This window comes from Marmota flaviventris, chromosome 19 (genome assembly GCF_047511675.1).
Source record: "Marmota flaviventris isolate mMarFla1 chromosome 19, mMarFla1.hap1, whole genome shotgun sequence".
NCBI classification, from domain to species: domain Eukaryota; kingdom Metazoa; phylum Chordata; class Mammalia; order Rodentia; family Sciuridae; genus Marmota; species Marmota flaviventris.
Genome location: NC_092516.1, coordinates 22,526,618 through 22,542,603, shown reverse-complemented (window position 1 = coordinate 22,542,603; position 15,986 = coordinate 22,526,618). Strand labels below are relative to the sequence as shown.

General features: G+C 45.5%; 1 protein-coding gene across 3 annotated transcripts; it reads right to left on the bottom strand.

Moving 5' to 3' along the window:
* Window positions 1–979: 979 nt before the first annotated feature.
* Znf713 (zinc finger protein 713) lies at window positions 980–13,702 on the bottom strand. Of its 3 annotated transcripts, none has more exons than XM_027948674.2 (5): window positions 13,636–13,702; window positions 10,273–10,358; window positions 8,216–8,342; window positions 7,894–7,986; window positions 980–2,342 (listed from the first exon to the last, which is right to left on the bottom strand). In XM_027948674.2, the coding sequence occupies exons 2-5, from the start codon at window positions 10,354–10,356 to the stop codon at window positions 1,339–1,341; spliced, it is 1,308 nt and encodes a 435-aa protein (XP_027804475.2). In that variant the 5' UTR covers window positions 10,357–10,358; window positions 13,636–13,702; the 3' UTR covers window positions 980–1,338. The 3 variants fall into 3 exon arrangements, with proteins under 3 accessions (XP_027804475.2, XP_071461575.1, XP_071461576.1); XM_071605474.1 differs by lacking the exon at window positions 13,636–13,702 and adding an exon at window positions 13,491–13,527; XM_071605475.1 differs by lacking the exons at window positions 10,273–10,358; window positions 13,636–13,702 and adding an exon at window positions 6,619–6,685 and having other exon boundaries at window positions 8,216–8,298.
* Between the last annotated feature and the right edge of the window lie 2,284 nt (window positions 13,703–15,986).

Here is a 15,986-nt window from a genome sequence, read left to right as displayed (position 1 = left end):
AACTCTTCTGTAGGGTTCACAGAAATGTAAATTGGTCCAGCCCTTGCTGAGAAGAGTATGGAGATCCCTCAAAGCCAAACCTAGGCCTGCTATGTGATCTAGCCATCCCACTTCTGGGAAGATACCCAAAGGAAATGAACCAACACACTCAGAGACACCTGCACGCCATGCTTACGGCAGCACTGTTCACAACAGCCAAGGTATGGAACCAGTTTAGGTGCCCATCAAGAGATGAGTGGACAGAGAAATTGTGGTGTTTATACACCTTGGAATATTCTTCAGCCATTGAGAATGAAATCCTGTCACTTGCAGCAAAATGGGAGGAACTGGAGGACATTCTGCTGAGTGAAATAGGTCAGGCACAGAAAGACAAGTACCACATGTTCCCTGTCATGTGGAAGCAAAACAGTTGGCCTTATGTGGAACAGTAATTGTTAGAGGGCGGGGAGGCGTGTGCTGGGTGGGGAGGGTGGATACTGTGCAGCTGTGTTTATTGGGGCACACTGTGTGCATGCAAGGAAATATCACGCTGAATCCCACCAATGATGCAATCAATACATGTTAGCCAGAAATAAAGAAAAAGGAAATCTGTGTTTTCCATGGTGAATTTAAAAGTAGGATATCAGGATAGAAAAGCAGGCTTCTCAGTGTCCTCTAAGACTCTTCTCAAAGTGACCCCAGAATTTGTTTGAAGAAGACAATGCAAAGATTCTATTATTACAAAATAATAGAAAAATAACAGAACATTGCCACATCCTATTTCAATATTCATTAAACCATCAGACTTTTTGTTGATATTTTAAATTCCAAATATTAGATATTTATTATTATAGAAATTAGAATGTCATTAGCATAGCAAACTCATGATTTTCATAAATAATATTTCCTAGGCCAAACTAAACATCCTATACCCTTTTAAAAATATTACAATCAGATATAGCAAGAGCCGTAAAGAAGGTACAAAATGACCAAGGCCATCTTGAGGGACATTACTTTCATGTTTATTTGGTTTGATGATGTATACTATAGCATGCCTTGGTTAACAGGTTTTTGTAGCATAGAACTTAGAGGTGAATGATGATAGCTTATTGCTTATAAGACTTCTGCTTATTTCTTTAAAACATGTTAGATTAGACTTGGAACATGACTCAAGGTTTTTATAAAATAATCCATTATTCTTCCTCGGAATGTAATAGGCTACCAGTTTAAGGTGCACGTTTTATTTGGTTTTTATGCATTAAAGGTTTATTTATAAGCTTTTTATCCACTGTGAATAATTTGCCTCACTGGATCATTGCTCGGGAAGACAGCTTCCTGCGCTTCTATTCCCCAGCACAATCACGTGCTGCAGAGTGATGCGTGGTGGCGGAGGGCCCGCCCACACTTGCACTCCAGCACCTTCCCACGGGTGTGGGTTTTCCTGTGCTGGTTCAGGTGTGCGCTCTGGCTGAAGGCTTTCCCACACTCAGGACATTTGTAAGGCCGCTCTCCAGTATGGGTCCTCTCGTGCTGGTTGAGATGTGTCCTCTGGCTGAAGGTTTTCCCGCAGAAGCTGCACTGATAGGGTTTCTCTCCCGTGTGAAGTCTATGGTGCTCGGTGAGAGACGTGATGCGGCTGAAGGCCTTGCCGCACTGATTGCACTTATAGGGTTTCTCTCCAGTATGGATCCTCAGATGCTGGGTGAAGGAGGAATGCTGGCGGAAGGCTTTCCCACACTCATGGCATGTAAAAGGCTTTTCCCCTGTGTGAATTCTCTGATGTTGAATGAGGTGTATTCTCTGGCTGAATCTCTTCCCACAGTCATCACACTTGTAGGGCTTCTCTCCCGTCAACATTGGCTGAGGCTGGCCAAGAGGCAAGCTGTGGCTAAAGGCCTTTCCATGTTCCCTGGGGTTCTCCATGGCACATGCATTACTAGGAAGAAGAATATGTTGACCGAAGGTTCTTCCACACTCGTTAAATTCACAGGGGTTCTCTCTCACAGGGTTTCCCTGATAGCAGATCAAGTCTGAGCCATGTCTGAGGCTATTTCCTTGTGCGCCATAATAAAGGGGTATTTGAAGAGAAGGATTTCTCTGACCATAATTGTCCTCTGATCTCCTACATTCGCTGTTTCTCTCCTGTGTGAGCTTTTGGTGGATGAGAGATACTGGTCCCAAATATCTCTGCTGGTTTTCTTGGTTCAACTCTAAGTGATAATCAAAATCCCAGAGTCCTCCTAAGATGGAGTACCAGAAACTGTCTCTTGTTAGTCTTTGCATGATCATGTCCTGGGTTTGGTTTTCATCAGAAATACTCTGGTTTAGAGCTGACTTTTTTACTTCAGGTATGTTCTCTGCATCTAAAAGAAATTCAGAACATATAAATTCTTCCCAATATTCTTTACGCTTTGAAAAAGAACTTGTTGTGTGAAGAACTGCCAAATGAAACAAGGCCATATCACACGGGAAAAGTGATGGAGGGAGGGCAGGGAGCAGCAAGAAGGGATTTGAAACCTGGTGTAGCCATGACAGCAAGTCTTCCAAGAGCACCCAGGGTGAAAGGAGTCTCTTGCTAGAGACACTGGGGAAGCTCTGCTCAGAGGGGAGAGGACAGTGGCTTCTCAGAGAAGGCAGGCCCAGGCCAGGCCCTGGGTTTTCCTACTGCAAGGCCAGAAGCCTGCTGGGGAAGTATCTTCCAATTTTTCATCTTTTGTTTAAGCTAGTAAAAGTAATGGTTGTCTATAGTGTACCAAGCGTACAAAAGTATACTTGCGTCTGTTTGAATAATATGGAAATGCATTAGGAAAGAGTCCCACCTGTAAAATAATCATAGCTGACACTTTGGAGCCTGTCTTGCCTGATTTTTTTCTTGTTGTTCACATAAATATCCATGAAAACCATAGTTTGATCAAGTACGACTCGTGGATTATGATAAAAACAAGAATTTATTCTGTTTTCCCACCACTGCTTTGAACTCTATCCTCCCATCTCTCCAGAGGCCTGGGGCTCTCCTGATTTTTAGGTCATAGCTGCTCCTACTGCTACACCAGGTCAGTGTCATTCAGTCATTCCATGTCCTGTGGGGTGAAGTCTCTTCCTGTCCCTCTTGCTGGCCTCCTACTGATCCCCGCTCTGCTCCCTTCTCCTGCCTCCCCATGCCTCTGCTGAAGTCTCCCAGTAACTGCTTCCCTCCTCCCTTATTGACTAACAGGCTAATTCTTGTCACAGGAGGCAGGAGAGGTGTTTTGAGGACGAGTTTAGGGGGTGAGGTTTTGAAAGGCTGCATAGCTCCAATTTTAAACGTGGCAGATGGTTAAAGCCGACTAAGTTTGGGGAACTTTCACCACTCTTGGGCAGTTCTTAGAGGACTCTCTCCTTCTCTCCTGTCATTTCCATTACCTAGACAGATATAGTTCTATTTTGGGCAAGAATCCTACTTGACCACAGCCAAGGCTACACTGGCTGACCCATAAGAAACACCCTGTCCAAGAAAGTATGGTAGCATAAACTCACCCCCACTTCTGGCTGACCACCCATTATAGTCAGCAGCCCAGGGCCCTGGATGTTCTGGGTAAGCATGCTTTGGCTTTCTCAAACATGTACTTTAGTATTGGTCTTATGACCACAGGGAACACACATCACAGCTGCCTGAATGCACCCTCCACATGGGTGGCTGTATCATTATTGTCCCAACTGGGACTCTTGTCACTGAAAGCAATACCACCAACAATGAGAATACTGGAGGGGGGAGGTTGCTTCTATAACCATAACTTGACTCTCCCCCTCACTCTCCTCCCTCTATCCCTTCCTTCAAAAGAGTGCTAGGGCCTCTGAGCAGGGTTCTCTCCTAAGAAGCTTCTCAGAGCAGGGTTCTCTCCTAAGAAGCTTCTCTTCCAATCTCCTCAGGGATCTCTCAGATCTCTTCCTACCCTTGATCTAGTGGGCTGTTTTCTATCTGCAGGACGCAGGGGAATTCCCACACGTACCCTGGTGTGCAGATATCTTCTATAAGCTCTCAAGGAGGACAGTTTTTCTAATGCACACTCGTGTGTTAATGTATATGAATGTAATTATACATAATTTTTACTAATTTTGAAACCCAAACAGAATGATAATATTACATATTGCCTATGTAACTTTGTTTTTTACTGAATAATATTCTGAATATAGATCAACCTCATTCTTTTTAAAGGTTATACCCTATTTTTAAAAAGCTATTCTCCCTAAGTTTTAGGTTTTCATTTTGTTGTTGTTGTTGTTGTTGCTGGGATTGAACCCAGGGCCTCACAGATGCTAGGTCAGCTTTTTAAAAATTTTTATTTTGAGATAGGGTCTTGCTAAGTTGCCCAGGCTGGCCTTAATCTTGTGACCCTCCTCCCTCAGCCTCCTGGTAGCTGGGACTACAGGTATGTACCACTGTGGTTATTTTCCCCAAGCCAGCTCAGCTTGAGATGGGCAGAGGAGAATGCTGCTCGCTTCTCCTTCCTAGTCTCAGGCCAAGGTTCACGCAGAAGATTCTGCAACAACCATCCAGCTCATGGGCTTTGTGTTAGCAGACAGTGCATCTGAGTACTCCAGCCCTGGTTGCCCCTCAGTCTCAAGCAACTATCTGGCCACATCCTTCCTCTGCTCCAGCTGACAATTCTCTGCATGACTTGCCTTCTGTATCCCTCAGCTTTTCAGGCCCTGCTCCCTCCAGTCTTACTCCATCGCAAAACTCTTTCCTGACCAAGTCTCCTCCTAATCGGCCAGGAGGAGCATCCTCCGCCATTCTGTGGATCTCCCTGCACTGCATGTGTCCCTTCCCATCCCCTCCTGGCTGGCATTCACATTCCCAGCGGAGCAGGTGTATTGGGAGTGATTAGTGGGAACTAAGAAGAAGAAAGAGGAGTAGAGAGAGGAAAGGAAAGGGTCTGAGAAGACAGGAGGGCTGGGGGAAGGAGAAAAATAGAGGAGAGAGCCCAGGCTTCTGATTCCTGGGCTAGACTACATATTTGTCTTTATGGAACCACCCAGAAAGTTAAGGAAGGGAAAAGAGGACAGGGGAGGGGAGGCCAGGGGAGGAAAGGGAGGCCAAGGGCAGAGACAGGAAGAGAAAACATACAGATCACTAGCAACCCTTTTGGGAGGTATGGGGCATGGAGCCCAGGCCTGTGCATGCTGGGAAAGAGCACCCACATGGATCTGGAGCTTTCTCCCTGGATTGTATGCTAGCCTTCTGGAGAGAAGCCTTATTTTGAGACAGGATCCAGCTAAATTGCTTGGCTGACTGAGTTAGTGATCCTGCCTCAGCCTCCCCCGAAAGGAATCTTCTGTTCAGTGCCTCCTTTTCCTGTTGGTGGTCTTGGCCTCATCTACCTCTCCCTGCTTCCGACCTCATCTAGACCTCCGTTTCTTTGACTCTTCTGTGTGTCTAGTTTTCAGTCCTCTTTAGACCTCCTTCACTTCCTGGACTTTGACAAATCACTGATTCTTGATCAGTTTTCCTACTTTAGTCTCACTGAATCCTTAGGCCCTCCATCTCCGCACTGCAAACCCTGCCTGGTGTTAACAATGAGAAATAGCACATCTGTCATACCAAAAGCCACAGACAGACGAATGGGGCAGAATCTCACTGGGCCTTCAGAGCTGCGGAGATTCCTCTTTCCATCTTTGGCCAGCTTCAACTAGCCTTAGTAAGCTCTCCCGAGTTCCCATTTTGTACCTGCTTTTCTAGTTCCTTGATGCTCAGCAGAAGACCTTGCTATCTGATTTGCCAGGAAAACAGCAGTCTCCATACTGGAGCTCCCCAAGCCTCCCACCAGCAAACTTACTACACACATACACATACACACGCACACACACACACACTGCCCACACCTTCCCATCAGTACACTCTCTTCTGGAACCCTGCCCCAGCTCACATCTATGCTTACCTACCCTTCTGCAGACTCCTCCCATCAGTGATATGGATAAGCTGAAACCATTCCTGCTTCTCCTTATTCTGGGGAAATCTGCATTTTCTCCTGTCCTGCCCTTGCTTCTCATTACCTACTGTACGAACACCAGCACAGCTGTCTTTTCTAACCATGGACAGACTCCTCCCAATCACCTGTCACTTTTCTCACTAATTCAATCACAACATCCTCGTTGCTGAATCCCTGGCTGTTTTCCAGGTCTCCTCTTGGCTAAGAAGAGATTTTGGATAAACTGGTGCTGGCCAATGTCCATAACAAGGAGGCATGGCATGCAGCATCCAGGGGACAGGCCAGCATTTGGTCACACAGCTAGGTCATCTTCTCAGTCCCGAGCAACAGAAGGGCTTCACCACACCTTCATGAGGACAGATGGCTGTGTCCCACAGGACAGGGAAGAACTAGCAAGTGGTTTCCCTGGAAGAGACTGCAAGGCTGCATGCCCCTGGAGGGACATGAAAAGGAACCAGCTGTTTGAGAGGACCTGAGAGCCCTGGGCATCCATGTGTAGTTGCATAATGAAGTTGGGAAGTTGTTCTATGGTTAGCAATTGATTTTTCTAGTTGGAGGCCTGTGGGTAGGGACACAAGAGGGGACAGCATGGGTCCTACAGGTGTAGTATATGCAATTTGGGGAAGGATCAGCTCTGCTCTCTTCAGTAGGTCCTGCCTTGGCAATTTACCTGCAAAGGGAGTTTTTATAATCTCTTCCTTCAGTGTCCTGCTCCCCAGGTTCAGAGGTGTGAAGGGCTGTAAAAATATGCCACTGTGATTGTCAGGTTCTTCACCGCACATCCTAATCAGCAGACTGTGCTCACTGAGGGGCCGAAGTGGGGGTGAGCTTATTACTAACATAACCTAGAGACACGCCAAAGCCAACTCAAGAAAGTAGAAGTGTGAATGGCAGAAAACCATGTGCACACAGTGAAACCAGGTGTCAGGGCACAGAATCAGTGAACTAGACAGGAAGTGGTGGGTGAACCAGCTCCAGCAACCAGAAAGAACATGCCCACCTCAGCAGGCATTTGCTGAAGCAAGCAGGCAGAACACTGCTGGTGTGTTCCCAAAATAGGAGCTCTTAATATTCCCTGGTCAAGAAAGCCCATATTTAAGAAGCTCAAAGAGGAGAGGAGAAAGTGAACAGACCTGGGTTTTGAAATCTTCAATTAAGTGATAGCATGACATTAATAAGCAAAAATGCAATCTAAAATCTGGAAGGAGCATGTGTGTGAAACGTGGGCTGGAAATGTAGGAGTGGGAAAATAACATGGCAGGGTGACTGAAAAGCAGAACACCTGGTGCCTTCACCAGCAGGAGGAGGAGGAGAAGGCGGGAGAGGAAGGAGGGACAGAGGCACAACAGCGACTAGAGGAGCCAGGCAGTGTCAAGAAGGCAGGCCAACACAATCAGACCAGCAGGACATGGGCGGCTTTTCAGCCACTGGATTTGATTGGAAAGAAGTCAGTAATAGTCTCCAGGAAAACCATTTCAGCAGCACAGGTAGAATAGGGTTGTATCACAAAGACGTGCAGGCTGAAGGCTTAACTAAATTTAAAGAGTTGATAATAAAAGGAAAAAGGAAAAAGAAAAAGTAGGCAAAAATACAGCATTTTTGATATGGAGAAGAAGGATTTAAAGAATACTGAGAGGACATCTGAATAAGAAATGCAGTGAAAATGCTTTGTGGAGATCTGTAGCATTAAGGTACTTATGGGAGTTCAAATTAAGACTTGCAAAATAACTTTTGTATTCCATATTTTTAAATAGTAAGTATATATTTTGTTGAATTAAAAAAAAACAGCCATTTCCACTTTGGAAATAAAATATGAACTGAATTTTTTTCAAAGGCCTCAGTATTCTTTAAATCCTGGGGGAGAGCGGAGTATACCCAATGAACACTCATTTCAGAAGTGATGATTTCCCCTTAGGGTATAAGATGCCCACTGCTCACTTCTCACCTGGAGGGGTTTCCAGGGGGCCATCTCTTTCTGTTAACCGCAGCTCCTCTTGCTCCAACTGAGTGATCACCTCTGGCTTATAAAGCTGATGCCCTATACATGGAAAAAAGGATGTCTTAGGAGTTCATGCTGGGAGCAAAAACAGGTCCATCTCTAGGGGCTCTGGGCTTGGAGAAGGGAGGCTTCAGGGGCATCAAGATGAACTCCTCCTCTCACACTCACAGAGAGGGACAGAAAATGAAAGCCTTTACAGAGGCTCTGCTGACTGTCGCCACTGAGAAAGGAAACTCAGTTTCCAGCCTCAGGGGGATGCCACCTTTACCCAGAGCCACCAGGTTCCTGTAGTTCTCCAGCATCACGTCCCGATAGAGGTTCTTCTGAACAGGGTACAGCCGCTCCCACTCCTCTCTAGTGAAGTTCACGGCCACGTCCTGGAATGTCAGCGATTCCTAAAACACCAAGCACACCCCCACTCAGGCAGAAGCGCCCTTCAGAGGCCTTCAAAGGAAGGATGAAAACAGCACAGGGAAGAGAAGCATGCCTGAGCATTCTTCTGAGGGTCTTTGGACTGAGCAATGCAGGATGAACCTTTCCAGACCACAAATGCCTGTCTTTCTGTCACCTTTTAAGACCTGAAAATGTGCATGAGTTGGGTGCTGGTGTTGCAGGTCTGTGATTGCAGCTACCTGGGAGGCTGAGGCAGGAAGGTTTTGAGTTGGAGGACAGCCCAGACCACACAGTAAGACCTCATCTCAAAAAAACAAAACACAAAAATGCATGACATATTCTTTGCTTTTAAGCATTTGCAATTTGTTGCAGGGTAAAGATTCTCATCTCATCCACACAGTCAAAAGACTATACGAGAAATTGATTTCAGAAATGAAAGAATTGAAGATATTTTGAAACTGAAATTAGGTATCATGTAGATGGAAATCCTTAATAGATTGTGTAAATCCTTAATAGATTGTTATGAACTGGACAGGAGAGAGGATACTTGGTATGTTTAAAAAAAAAAAGCAACAAAGGCAGACAAAGTGGGAGTAGAAGTCACGGATCCAAGTTGGGGTTAGTAAAAGAAATTGACTCCTTTCAGGCAGGGATTTAAAATACAAAAGGCGACCTCCAAATTCCTCCAGCACCAATGTTTTGTAAGCCATCTTTTGCCAGACACTGGTAACCCCCTCCTAATACAGAGATCTATCCCTCCTTCCACCTGCAATGCTCCCCACTTTAGGGTACAAACAAATGCATCTCCCACAAGTTAGCTATATGACTGTGATTTTATTTAATTTTCATGTCTTGATGATTCATCTTTCTAAAGTATATTTCAATTCAATGACTTACTGAGGCTAGAAGTAATCAAACAATTCATCCAAGGACATAAATTGGCAGATTCCTCCTTAGCGCCTGTTCCAGAGCTTGTGCTCCCGTCACACCACACAGATGCCTTCTTTCCTTCTGGGTGCTTCCCTGGCCAGTCTTTCTCTGAGGCAGCACCAGAAGCTGTGTCCACAAGGGACCCAGGCCTACACTATGTATTTTTATTTTTTGGTCTTAAGAGTTTGGGCTCAGGGCCTCTGGTGTGCTGAGCTCCACTGTGGCTGTTGGGGTCAGTACCCTGCTTCTAGCTTTTCCTCCCTTTCACACCTTCTACTGGCAACCCTACATCTGGTGAGCCAGTTCTTCTTTCTTCCAAATCCTTAATGAATTTTATCTTTGGGTAGGTAATATATTATTATGGCATAGTAACAAAAATATAAAAAATACATAATAAAGCAGGGTCTTTTTTTCAGATTTCTCTCTCTTTGGCCAGCTTCTACTTCCCAATAGATCAGAATTGTTCTTAGTTTCCAATGTATCTTTCCAGAATTTTTCTTTAAGCAAATGTGAATATAGATTATTTCCTGTTTTTTTTTTTTTTTTTTTACTTCTAAAGTAACATATTTTAAACACTATTTTTAATTTAATAATGGACTCGGAGATCTTTCCCTCTCAGACCTAACAGGACACAGCTTCCTCATTATTTTTTTAAAGTGTTGTTTCATTTTTGATCAACATATAAAAGCTGACTGCACAGGGAACAGTGGTTACTAGAGGCGGAGAGGGGAGGGGCAGATGGGAGGACTGGGTCATGAGTGCTGTCACAGTAAACGGGAGGAAGGAATTCTGGTGTTCCACTGGACCATGGGATGGATACAGTTAACACTGTACATTTCAAAACAGAGGTAAAGACTTTATGGTGCTGGGCACTGACTCCGGACGTGCATGCTAGGCAAGTGCTCTACCACTGCAGCCCAGAAGAGAATGTTCCAGCCACAGAGAAAGGAATGATCAACGAGAACTATAACAGCATTTGAGAGGAGAGGAAATGGGACTTACCTGGGACCTGACTGTCTGTGATCCATAGTTCACTTCCTCCTCCCCACACCCCTCTTGGGAAAGCACAGCCTTCAGAGAGGGCATCACTGGGAAAAGAGTAGAACCACCCTGTTAATATATAATACTGGGGCTAAATTTAAACCTTGGGGCCTTTGTGTTGGGATGGCAGACAGCTCATAGAGAGGACCTCAACAACAGCTGGACCCTGGTATCCCTGCTCCTCCATGACCCTGGGGAACTCGACACAGGACTTCCTTCCTCTGGCATACAGCCACTGGGAAGGAGGGAAAGGATGGAGGCTGGCATTCTTGTGTGGCAGGTGGGGAGCTCAGTGGTTCTTGACCCCAACCACACACTTGGAGACATTTAACAGGATGCCAGTGCCCAGCTCCTGCTCTCACAGATCCAGAAACCCACTGGTATGCAGGAGGCCTGGGCAGCAGTTTTTTAAAAATTTTATTTGTTTATTGATGCATTATAATTATACAAATTAGTGGGGTTTATTATGTCATATTTGTGCATGTGTATATCATAACTTGATCAGTCTCATTGCCTAGTACCTTCCCTTTTCCTCTCCTCTGTACCCTTTTCCCCACATCCTTGCCAGCAATTACTGTTATTTGCATCCTTGACGATAGGCAACAGCACTCAAAATTCTGACAGTGCCAAGTGATTCTAACTGTGGATATAAAATAGATGAGGTGATGGCAGAAAACACACATTGAGGACCTGTCTTATCTTGATCTCCCCAAGTGTTAAATTCAGCCCAAACTACAGAGACCTGCTCCTCTGCTCTCAGGAGGCCTCTGAGTACACAAGGGAGGTTGTACTCTCCTTCCTTCAGGTATCTGTGTTCCATTCTCACCAGAGCTACTACTGCACCTATTTGCAGCTCCTGGGTGATGACTCTTCTGGAATAGCCTCTCCAGTCAGGAGATGCACCAGTGCCAGCAGTTTCAGTATCCTAGCCTGTCTTTAAAAGTGATTTTAGGGACATTACGTATGAGTAACGCCACTCTGAGGTGGCTGAGAATCAGGAGCCAATGATTTTTGATTCTTAGCAACATCCACCCTTGGGATCTTGCCTTGTTCATGCAGAGCTGAGATGCAGAGGCTCCTGAAGATAGTTATTACTCAACCATATGTGAGGACTTTGCTATGAGACTCATATCTGTCCCTTGGTAGGATCTTGTGAGATACAGTTGCAGGTCAAGCACCTACAACACCCATCAAAGTCACAGAAGAAACTCAGAAGTCTTAGCTAAAGACGTAAGGAGTCTGAAAAGAGAAGTGCAAACTCTTCATTCATAAAGACAGAGCACAGCTAGGTGTGGCAATCTTTAAGAGTCAAAAGCACACTCAGAATTTCCGATTTGCACATTACAAAAAGCAGGGAAGTACAGATGATCTGACTCTTAAGATATTCAGCCTCAGTCCTACCTTTGCCTCTTCCTTGTCCTGCTCTTTCACAAAGAGCAGTTTCTTCCCCTTAAGGGGGAAAAACAGGCATTACAGCCACAGAGTGAAATGCACTCATTTGCTAATAATCATGAAGAAAACATTTTTTTTTTTTAAAGAGAGAAAAATGCAATTCTAGTAGAATGGCTCTATTAAATAAGGTAGCCATTCACTGCCTGGGATAGGGGGGTGTTAAGATTAACATTTCACAAAACACTTTAGGGGCTAGATTCAAATTTCACAGCTCTGAAAAAAATCCCACTGTCAGAAAAGCCAGAGAGAACTTAATAAAAATACCCTTAAGTTTCAGACCCAGTCACCTCAAAGCCATGCATCTCATACCAAAAAACCCCAATAACTGTTAGGCAGAACAGGATTTCTCCTTTATATATAAGAAAAGGACTCCCGAGATTACTGAGGTGACATTTCTAAAGTGTGTTAAATAGTATCTCACTGCCTGTTACTCACAAAAAGAGAGCATATCAAATTTGGAAAATGCTGGCTTCAACAAAGTTAAATATTTTTTTTTTTTGCTACAAATCTTGATAGGAAGATTTAATGTCCATTGTGAACCCCAGATAAAACCTCATATGTTTAGTTTGAAAATATTTTTATGCCATCTACTCATTTTTCAAGTCTCAGATTAAATCAGGAAAGATTCTGATATCACAGACCAGGTGAGATCCCTCAATTACCAGTTTTTCAAGTGGCAGTTTTTATCGCTGTAATTATCCATTCAGCAAGCCATCTTCAAACATCTTCATGAAGTCAGGAATACAGTCTGATTTTTTACCTTTCTATTTTCAATGCCCAGGGCCCAGCAGTTAGTAGGGACTAAATAAATATTTAATAAATGAGTAAATAAAAGGTTTCTAGTGTTTACTTTTCTATTAAAATATTTAAATTTACACTAATTTTAGAATTATAGAAAAGTTGCAAAAGAAGTACATGCTTAATTCCTGTATGCCATTCACCCTGCTTACCGAATGTTAATATTTCATATAACCATGGTACAATTATCAAAACCAGGACATGAACATCGGTGCGATTAACCCAAATTAGTCACATCTTGTAATTTTTCAGTAACACTCTTTCTCTGATATAGGATCCTAAATTGCATTTAGCTATTTTTCCTTAGTCTCTTCCAATCTGTAAGTTTTCCAGGCTTCCTATCTTCCATGGGCCTGGCACGCTTTTTTTCTTTTCTAAGATTTAAAAGCACACATAACATATTTAGTGTATAGAGCAAAGGTGGAAAGGTACAAATCATCTAGCGGAACTCGGGGCCTGAGCAGTCATCCCCGTTCGGGAACAGCCTTTGGAGTCATCCCTATCAATGCCATTCTGATGGTGGGAGAAGGTGAAGACCTGTCAGTACAGTAGTTACAGTGACAGGGAACTGTGCAGCAAGGCACTTAAGGCTATGGTAACAGAGTGTCAGTGCACGAGCAAGTAGTCTTTAGAGTGACATCATGTAGTCTAGTAAATGCTTTAGTTCCACTAGTACATTTACCGACGATTTAAGGAGTGTTTTTGGACATCCAGTTTCATTATGCTTTATATCAGACTATTTTGAAGCATGCAATATAATAGATTCCAGCAAAACAACGTTCGGCGGCATCAGTTTCCCCTTCCTTCTCAGGAACTGACATCAGCTGTCATCTCAGTCCAAGCAGAAAAGCGGCGCGTGGCGTGCCCTGCAGACCGCGGGGCTGCGCGGGGAGCATCGCAGACCCGCTGTGTGATAAAGGCCAACCCACCGCGTCGAGAACCTGGGAGCGGTCGGCGAAGAGACGCTGGGGCTCGGGGACCAGCGCGCGGGCTCCTAGCCCCGGGCGCGGCGCACACAGCGGTGGGCGGCCCTGCCCTGGGACTGCCCAGGCCGCCTCTCCCGGGCGCACTCACCGGCTCCGCGGACTGAGGCCCTCGCGCCGCCCCGACGCCGCAGCCTGCACCGGGAGCGGAAGGGCGCCGCCGGCCGAGGCGGAGCAAGCGCTGGCGATCGGCCCACCGCGACCTGCGCAATGGCGACGCGGGCTCGGGGGGCGCATGCGCGGCGCCCCCTCTGTAGGGAGTGGCGGCTGGGCCTGCAGTCCTGCAGCCTCTGGGCCTCCGATGTAATCCGCCGTGGGCGCTAGCCCAAGTGCAGGTGGAGGCCCCGCACGCTGCCAACCACACGGAGGCCGCCCAGGTGCAGGTGGAGACACACCGCACCCGGCCAATCACACGGAGGCCGCCTGAGGTGCCGCTGGAGGGCCCGGCACCCTGTCAATCACTTGGGGGCCTTCCGAGGTGCAGACTAAGTCCCCACACCCCGCATCCTGCCAACCACACCGAGGCCGGTCAAGGGGCAGATAGAAGCAACCCCCCCCCCCCCCCCCCCCGCGCACCCTGCCAATCACACCGAGGTTCCAATGTGCCAGAGTCGAGGCACAAATCGCTTTCTGCTCCCCATTTTACTTTGGTGAACCTCAAAATATAGTAATTGAACCGTTACAGGTCTGCTGTTGAGAAGAGTGGGGCTCTTTACAAGGGGATGACATTTTGCTTAACCCAGGCTCAAGTTAGTGTTCTTTATCACCAAAAAAGATTACCTATTTATGCTAGTTATAATGAAATTTTACATATTTCATTTTTTAAAAACTTCATCAGATAGCCAAGTGCTGTCAAACATGGGTATCATCCCAGAGCGTATAATTTAACTTGAGCATATGCATCACTCCTAGTGTGTTTATAGAATTCCATGGTTCTCTCTCTCTCTTTTTAAAATATTTATTTTTTAGTTGTACACAATACATTTATTTTATTTACTTATTTTCATGTGGTGCTGAGGATCGAACCCAGGGCCTCACACGTGCTAGGCAAGCACTCTAGCGCTGAACCACAACTCCAGCCCCTCCATGATTCTCTTGATACTGCCTTTTAGCATTTCACTATGTGGCAGATTAATCACGTAGAGTGGAAGGATAGGTGAAAGCGCCTTGACGGCAATAGTTAAATGGATTTTGAAATATGGAAATTTCCTTTGCAGTGGCACGGAGGTCCGAAAATGCCACCACAACTATAGTCTGAGCTTGGAAAATACAGCCACTGCTAGTTCTGCCTGGAGATGAGGGTCTCACTTCCTGTTTTTGCTCATGACAGCACTGGGAATGCATAAAGCAGCCTGATACTGTGATTCAGCCAGTGATCCTTGAGGTAACTTTATTGTAGCATAAGCTGTATGTTACAAATTGTCGCTTTTGACCCTGCAGCTTAAAGACTCAGGCCTTTCGTTCCCACGTTGGACGCCAATTGCTGGTTTCATGTTTGTGACTAAAAGGCTCAGGGGTCACTCCAGGAAAACTGGGCTGACTGGGCTGTGCAAAATAACCACACAAGAGACACAAATACTTTTTCTTTGGGGTTGCTGTGAAGGCTCCTCTGACCTTAAGGGTGACTTGCTGACCCCTTTTATTGAGGAGAAGCTATTCAAATGAGGCAAGGGGTCAGGTTTCAGGAGGCTGAGTCTATCTTCATGATGTCCACTGTCAACAGGTTGATTGACATCTAGGTAGGCCACACCCAAGGGCACAGTAAGAGAAGGGGACACACACAAGGCACTTCCATGGAAGATTCTACCCTAAACAGGGCAAGGGGTTATATTACAAAGGAACAGATGCTAAAAGGCATACCCTTGAGGCTGTAGGAAGTCACTCCCAGGCACGAAGACTCAACTCTAGCAGCGTGGGTGCCACATCGCCCAGCAGGGGAGTTAACTCTGTCAGTGCGAGATTGGTCTCCCACAACAATGCTGTTTTGTCTTGTAATTTTAAGTTGAATTCATTAAGAAACAGTATCAACCCCAGCACAGGGTGGGGAATGGTAGGTGGGGTGGTGGTGTAAGAAAGCAGAAAGAAAGAAACAGTATCATGTCTGGGACAAGTGATTTCCGAAGCCAATCAGATCAAGCCAATCAGACGTTTGTCATTTCTTTGTGGGGAAAACTTTGAAAATCCTTTCTCCTCGATTTCTGAAACACACAGCACATTATTATCTAGTCACTCAGGGTGCAAGAGTTCACCAGAACTTCCTGCTCCCAAGTGCAGCTCCATGGTATGATCAACTTTCCCACCCCTCCCCAGGCTCTGCTTTCCCTGGCCTCTGGGGACCACCATTCTTTTTCTGGTTCTGGGGATGAACTCTGGTCCCAGATACCAGGCCAGCAACTTACCACTGAGCCATCACATTTTTAAAAAACTTATTTATTTATTCTA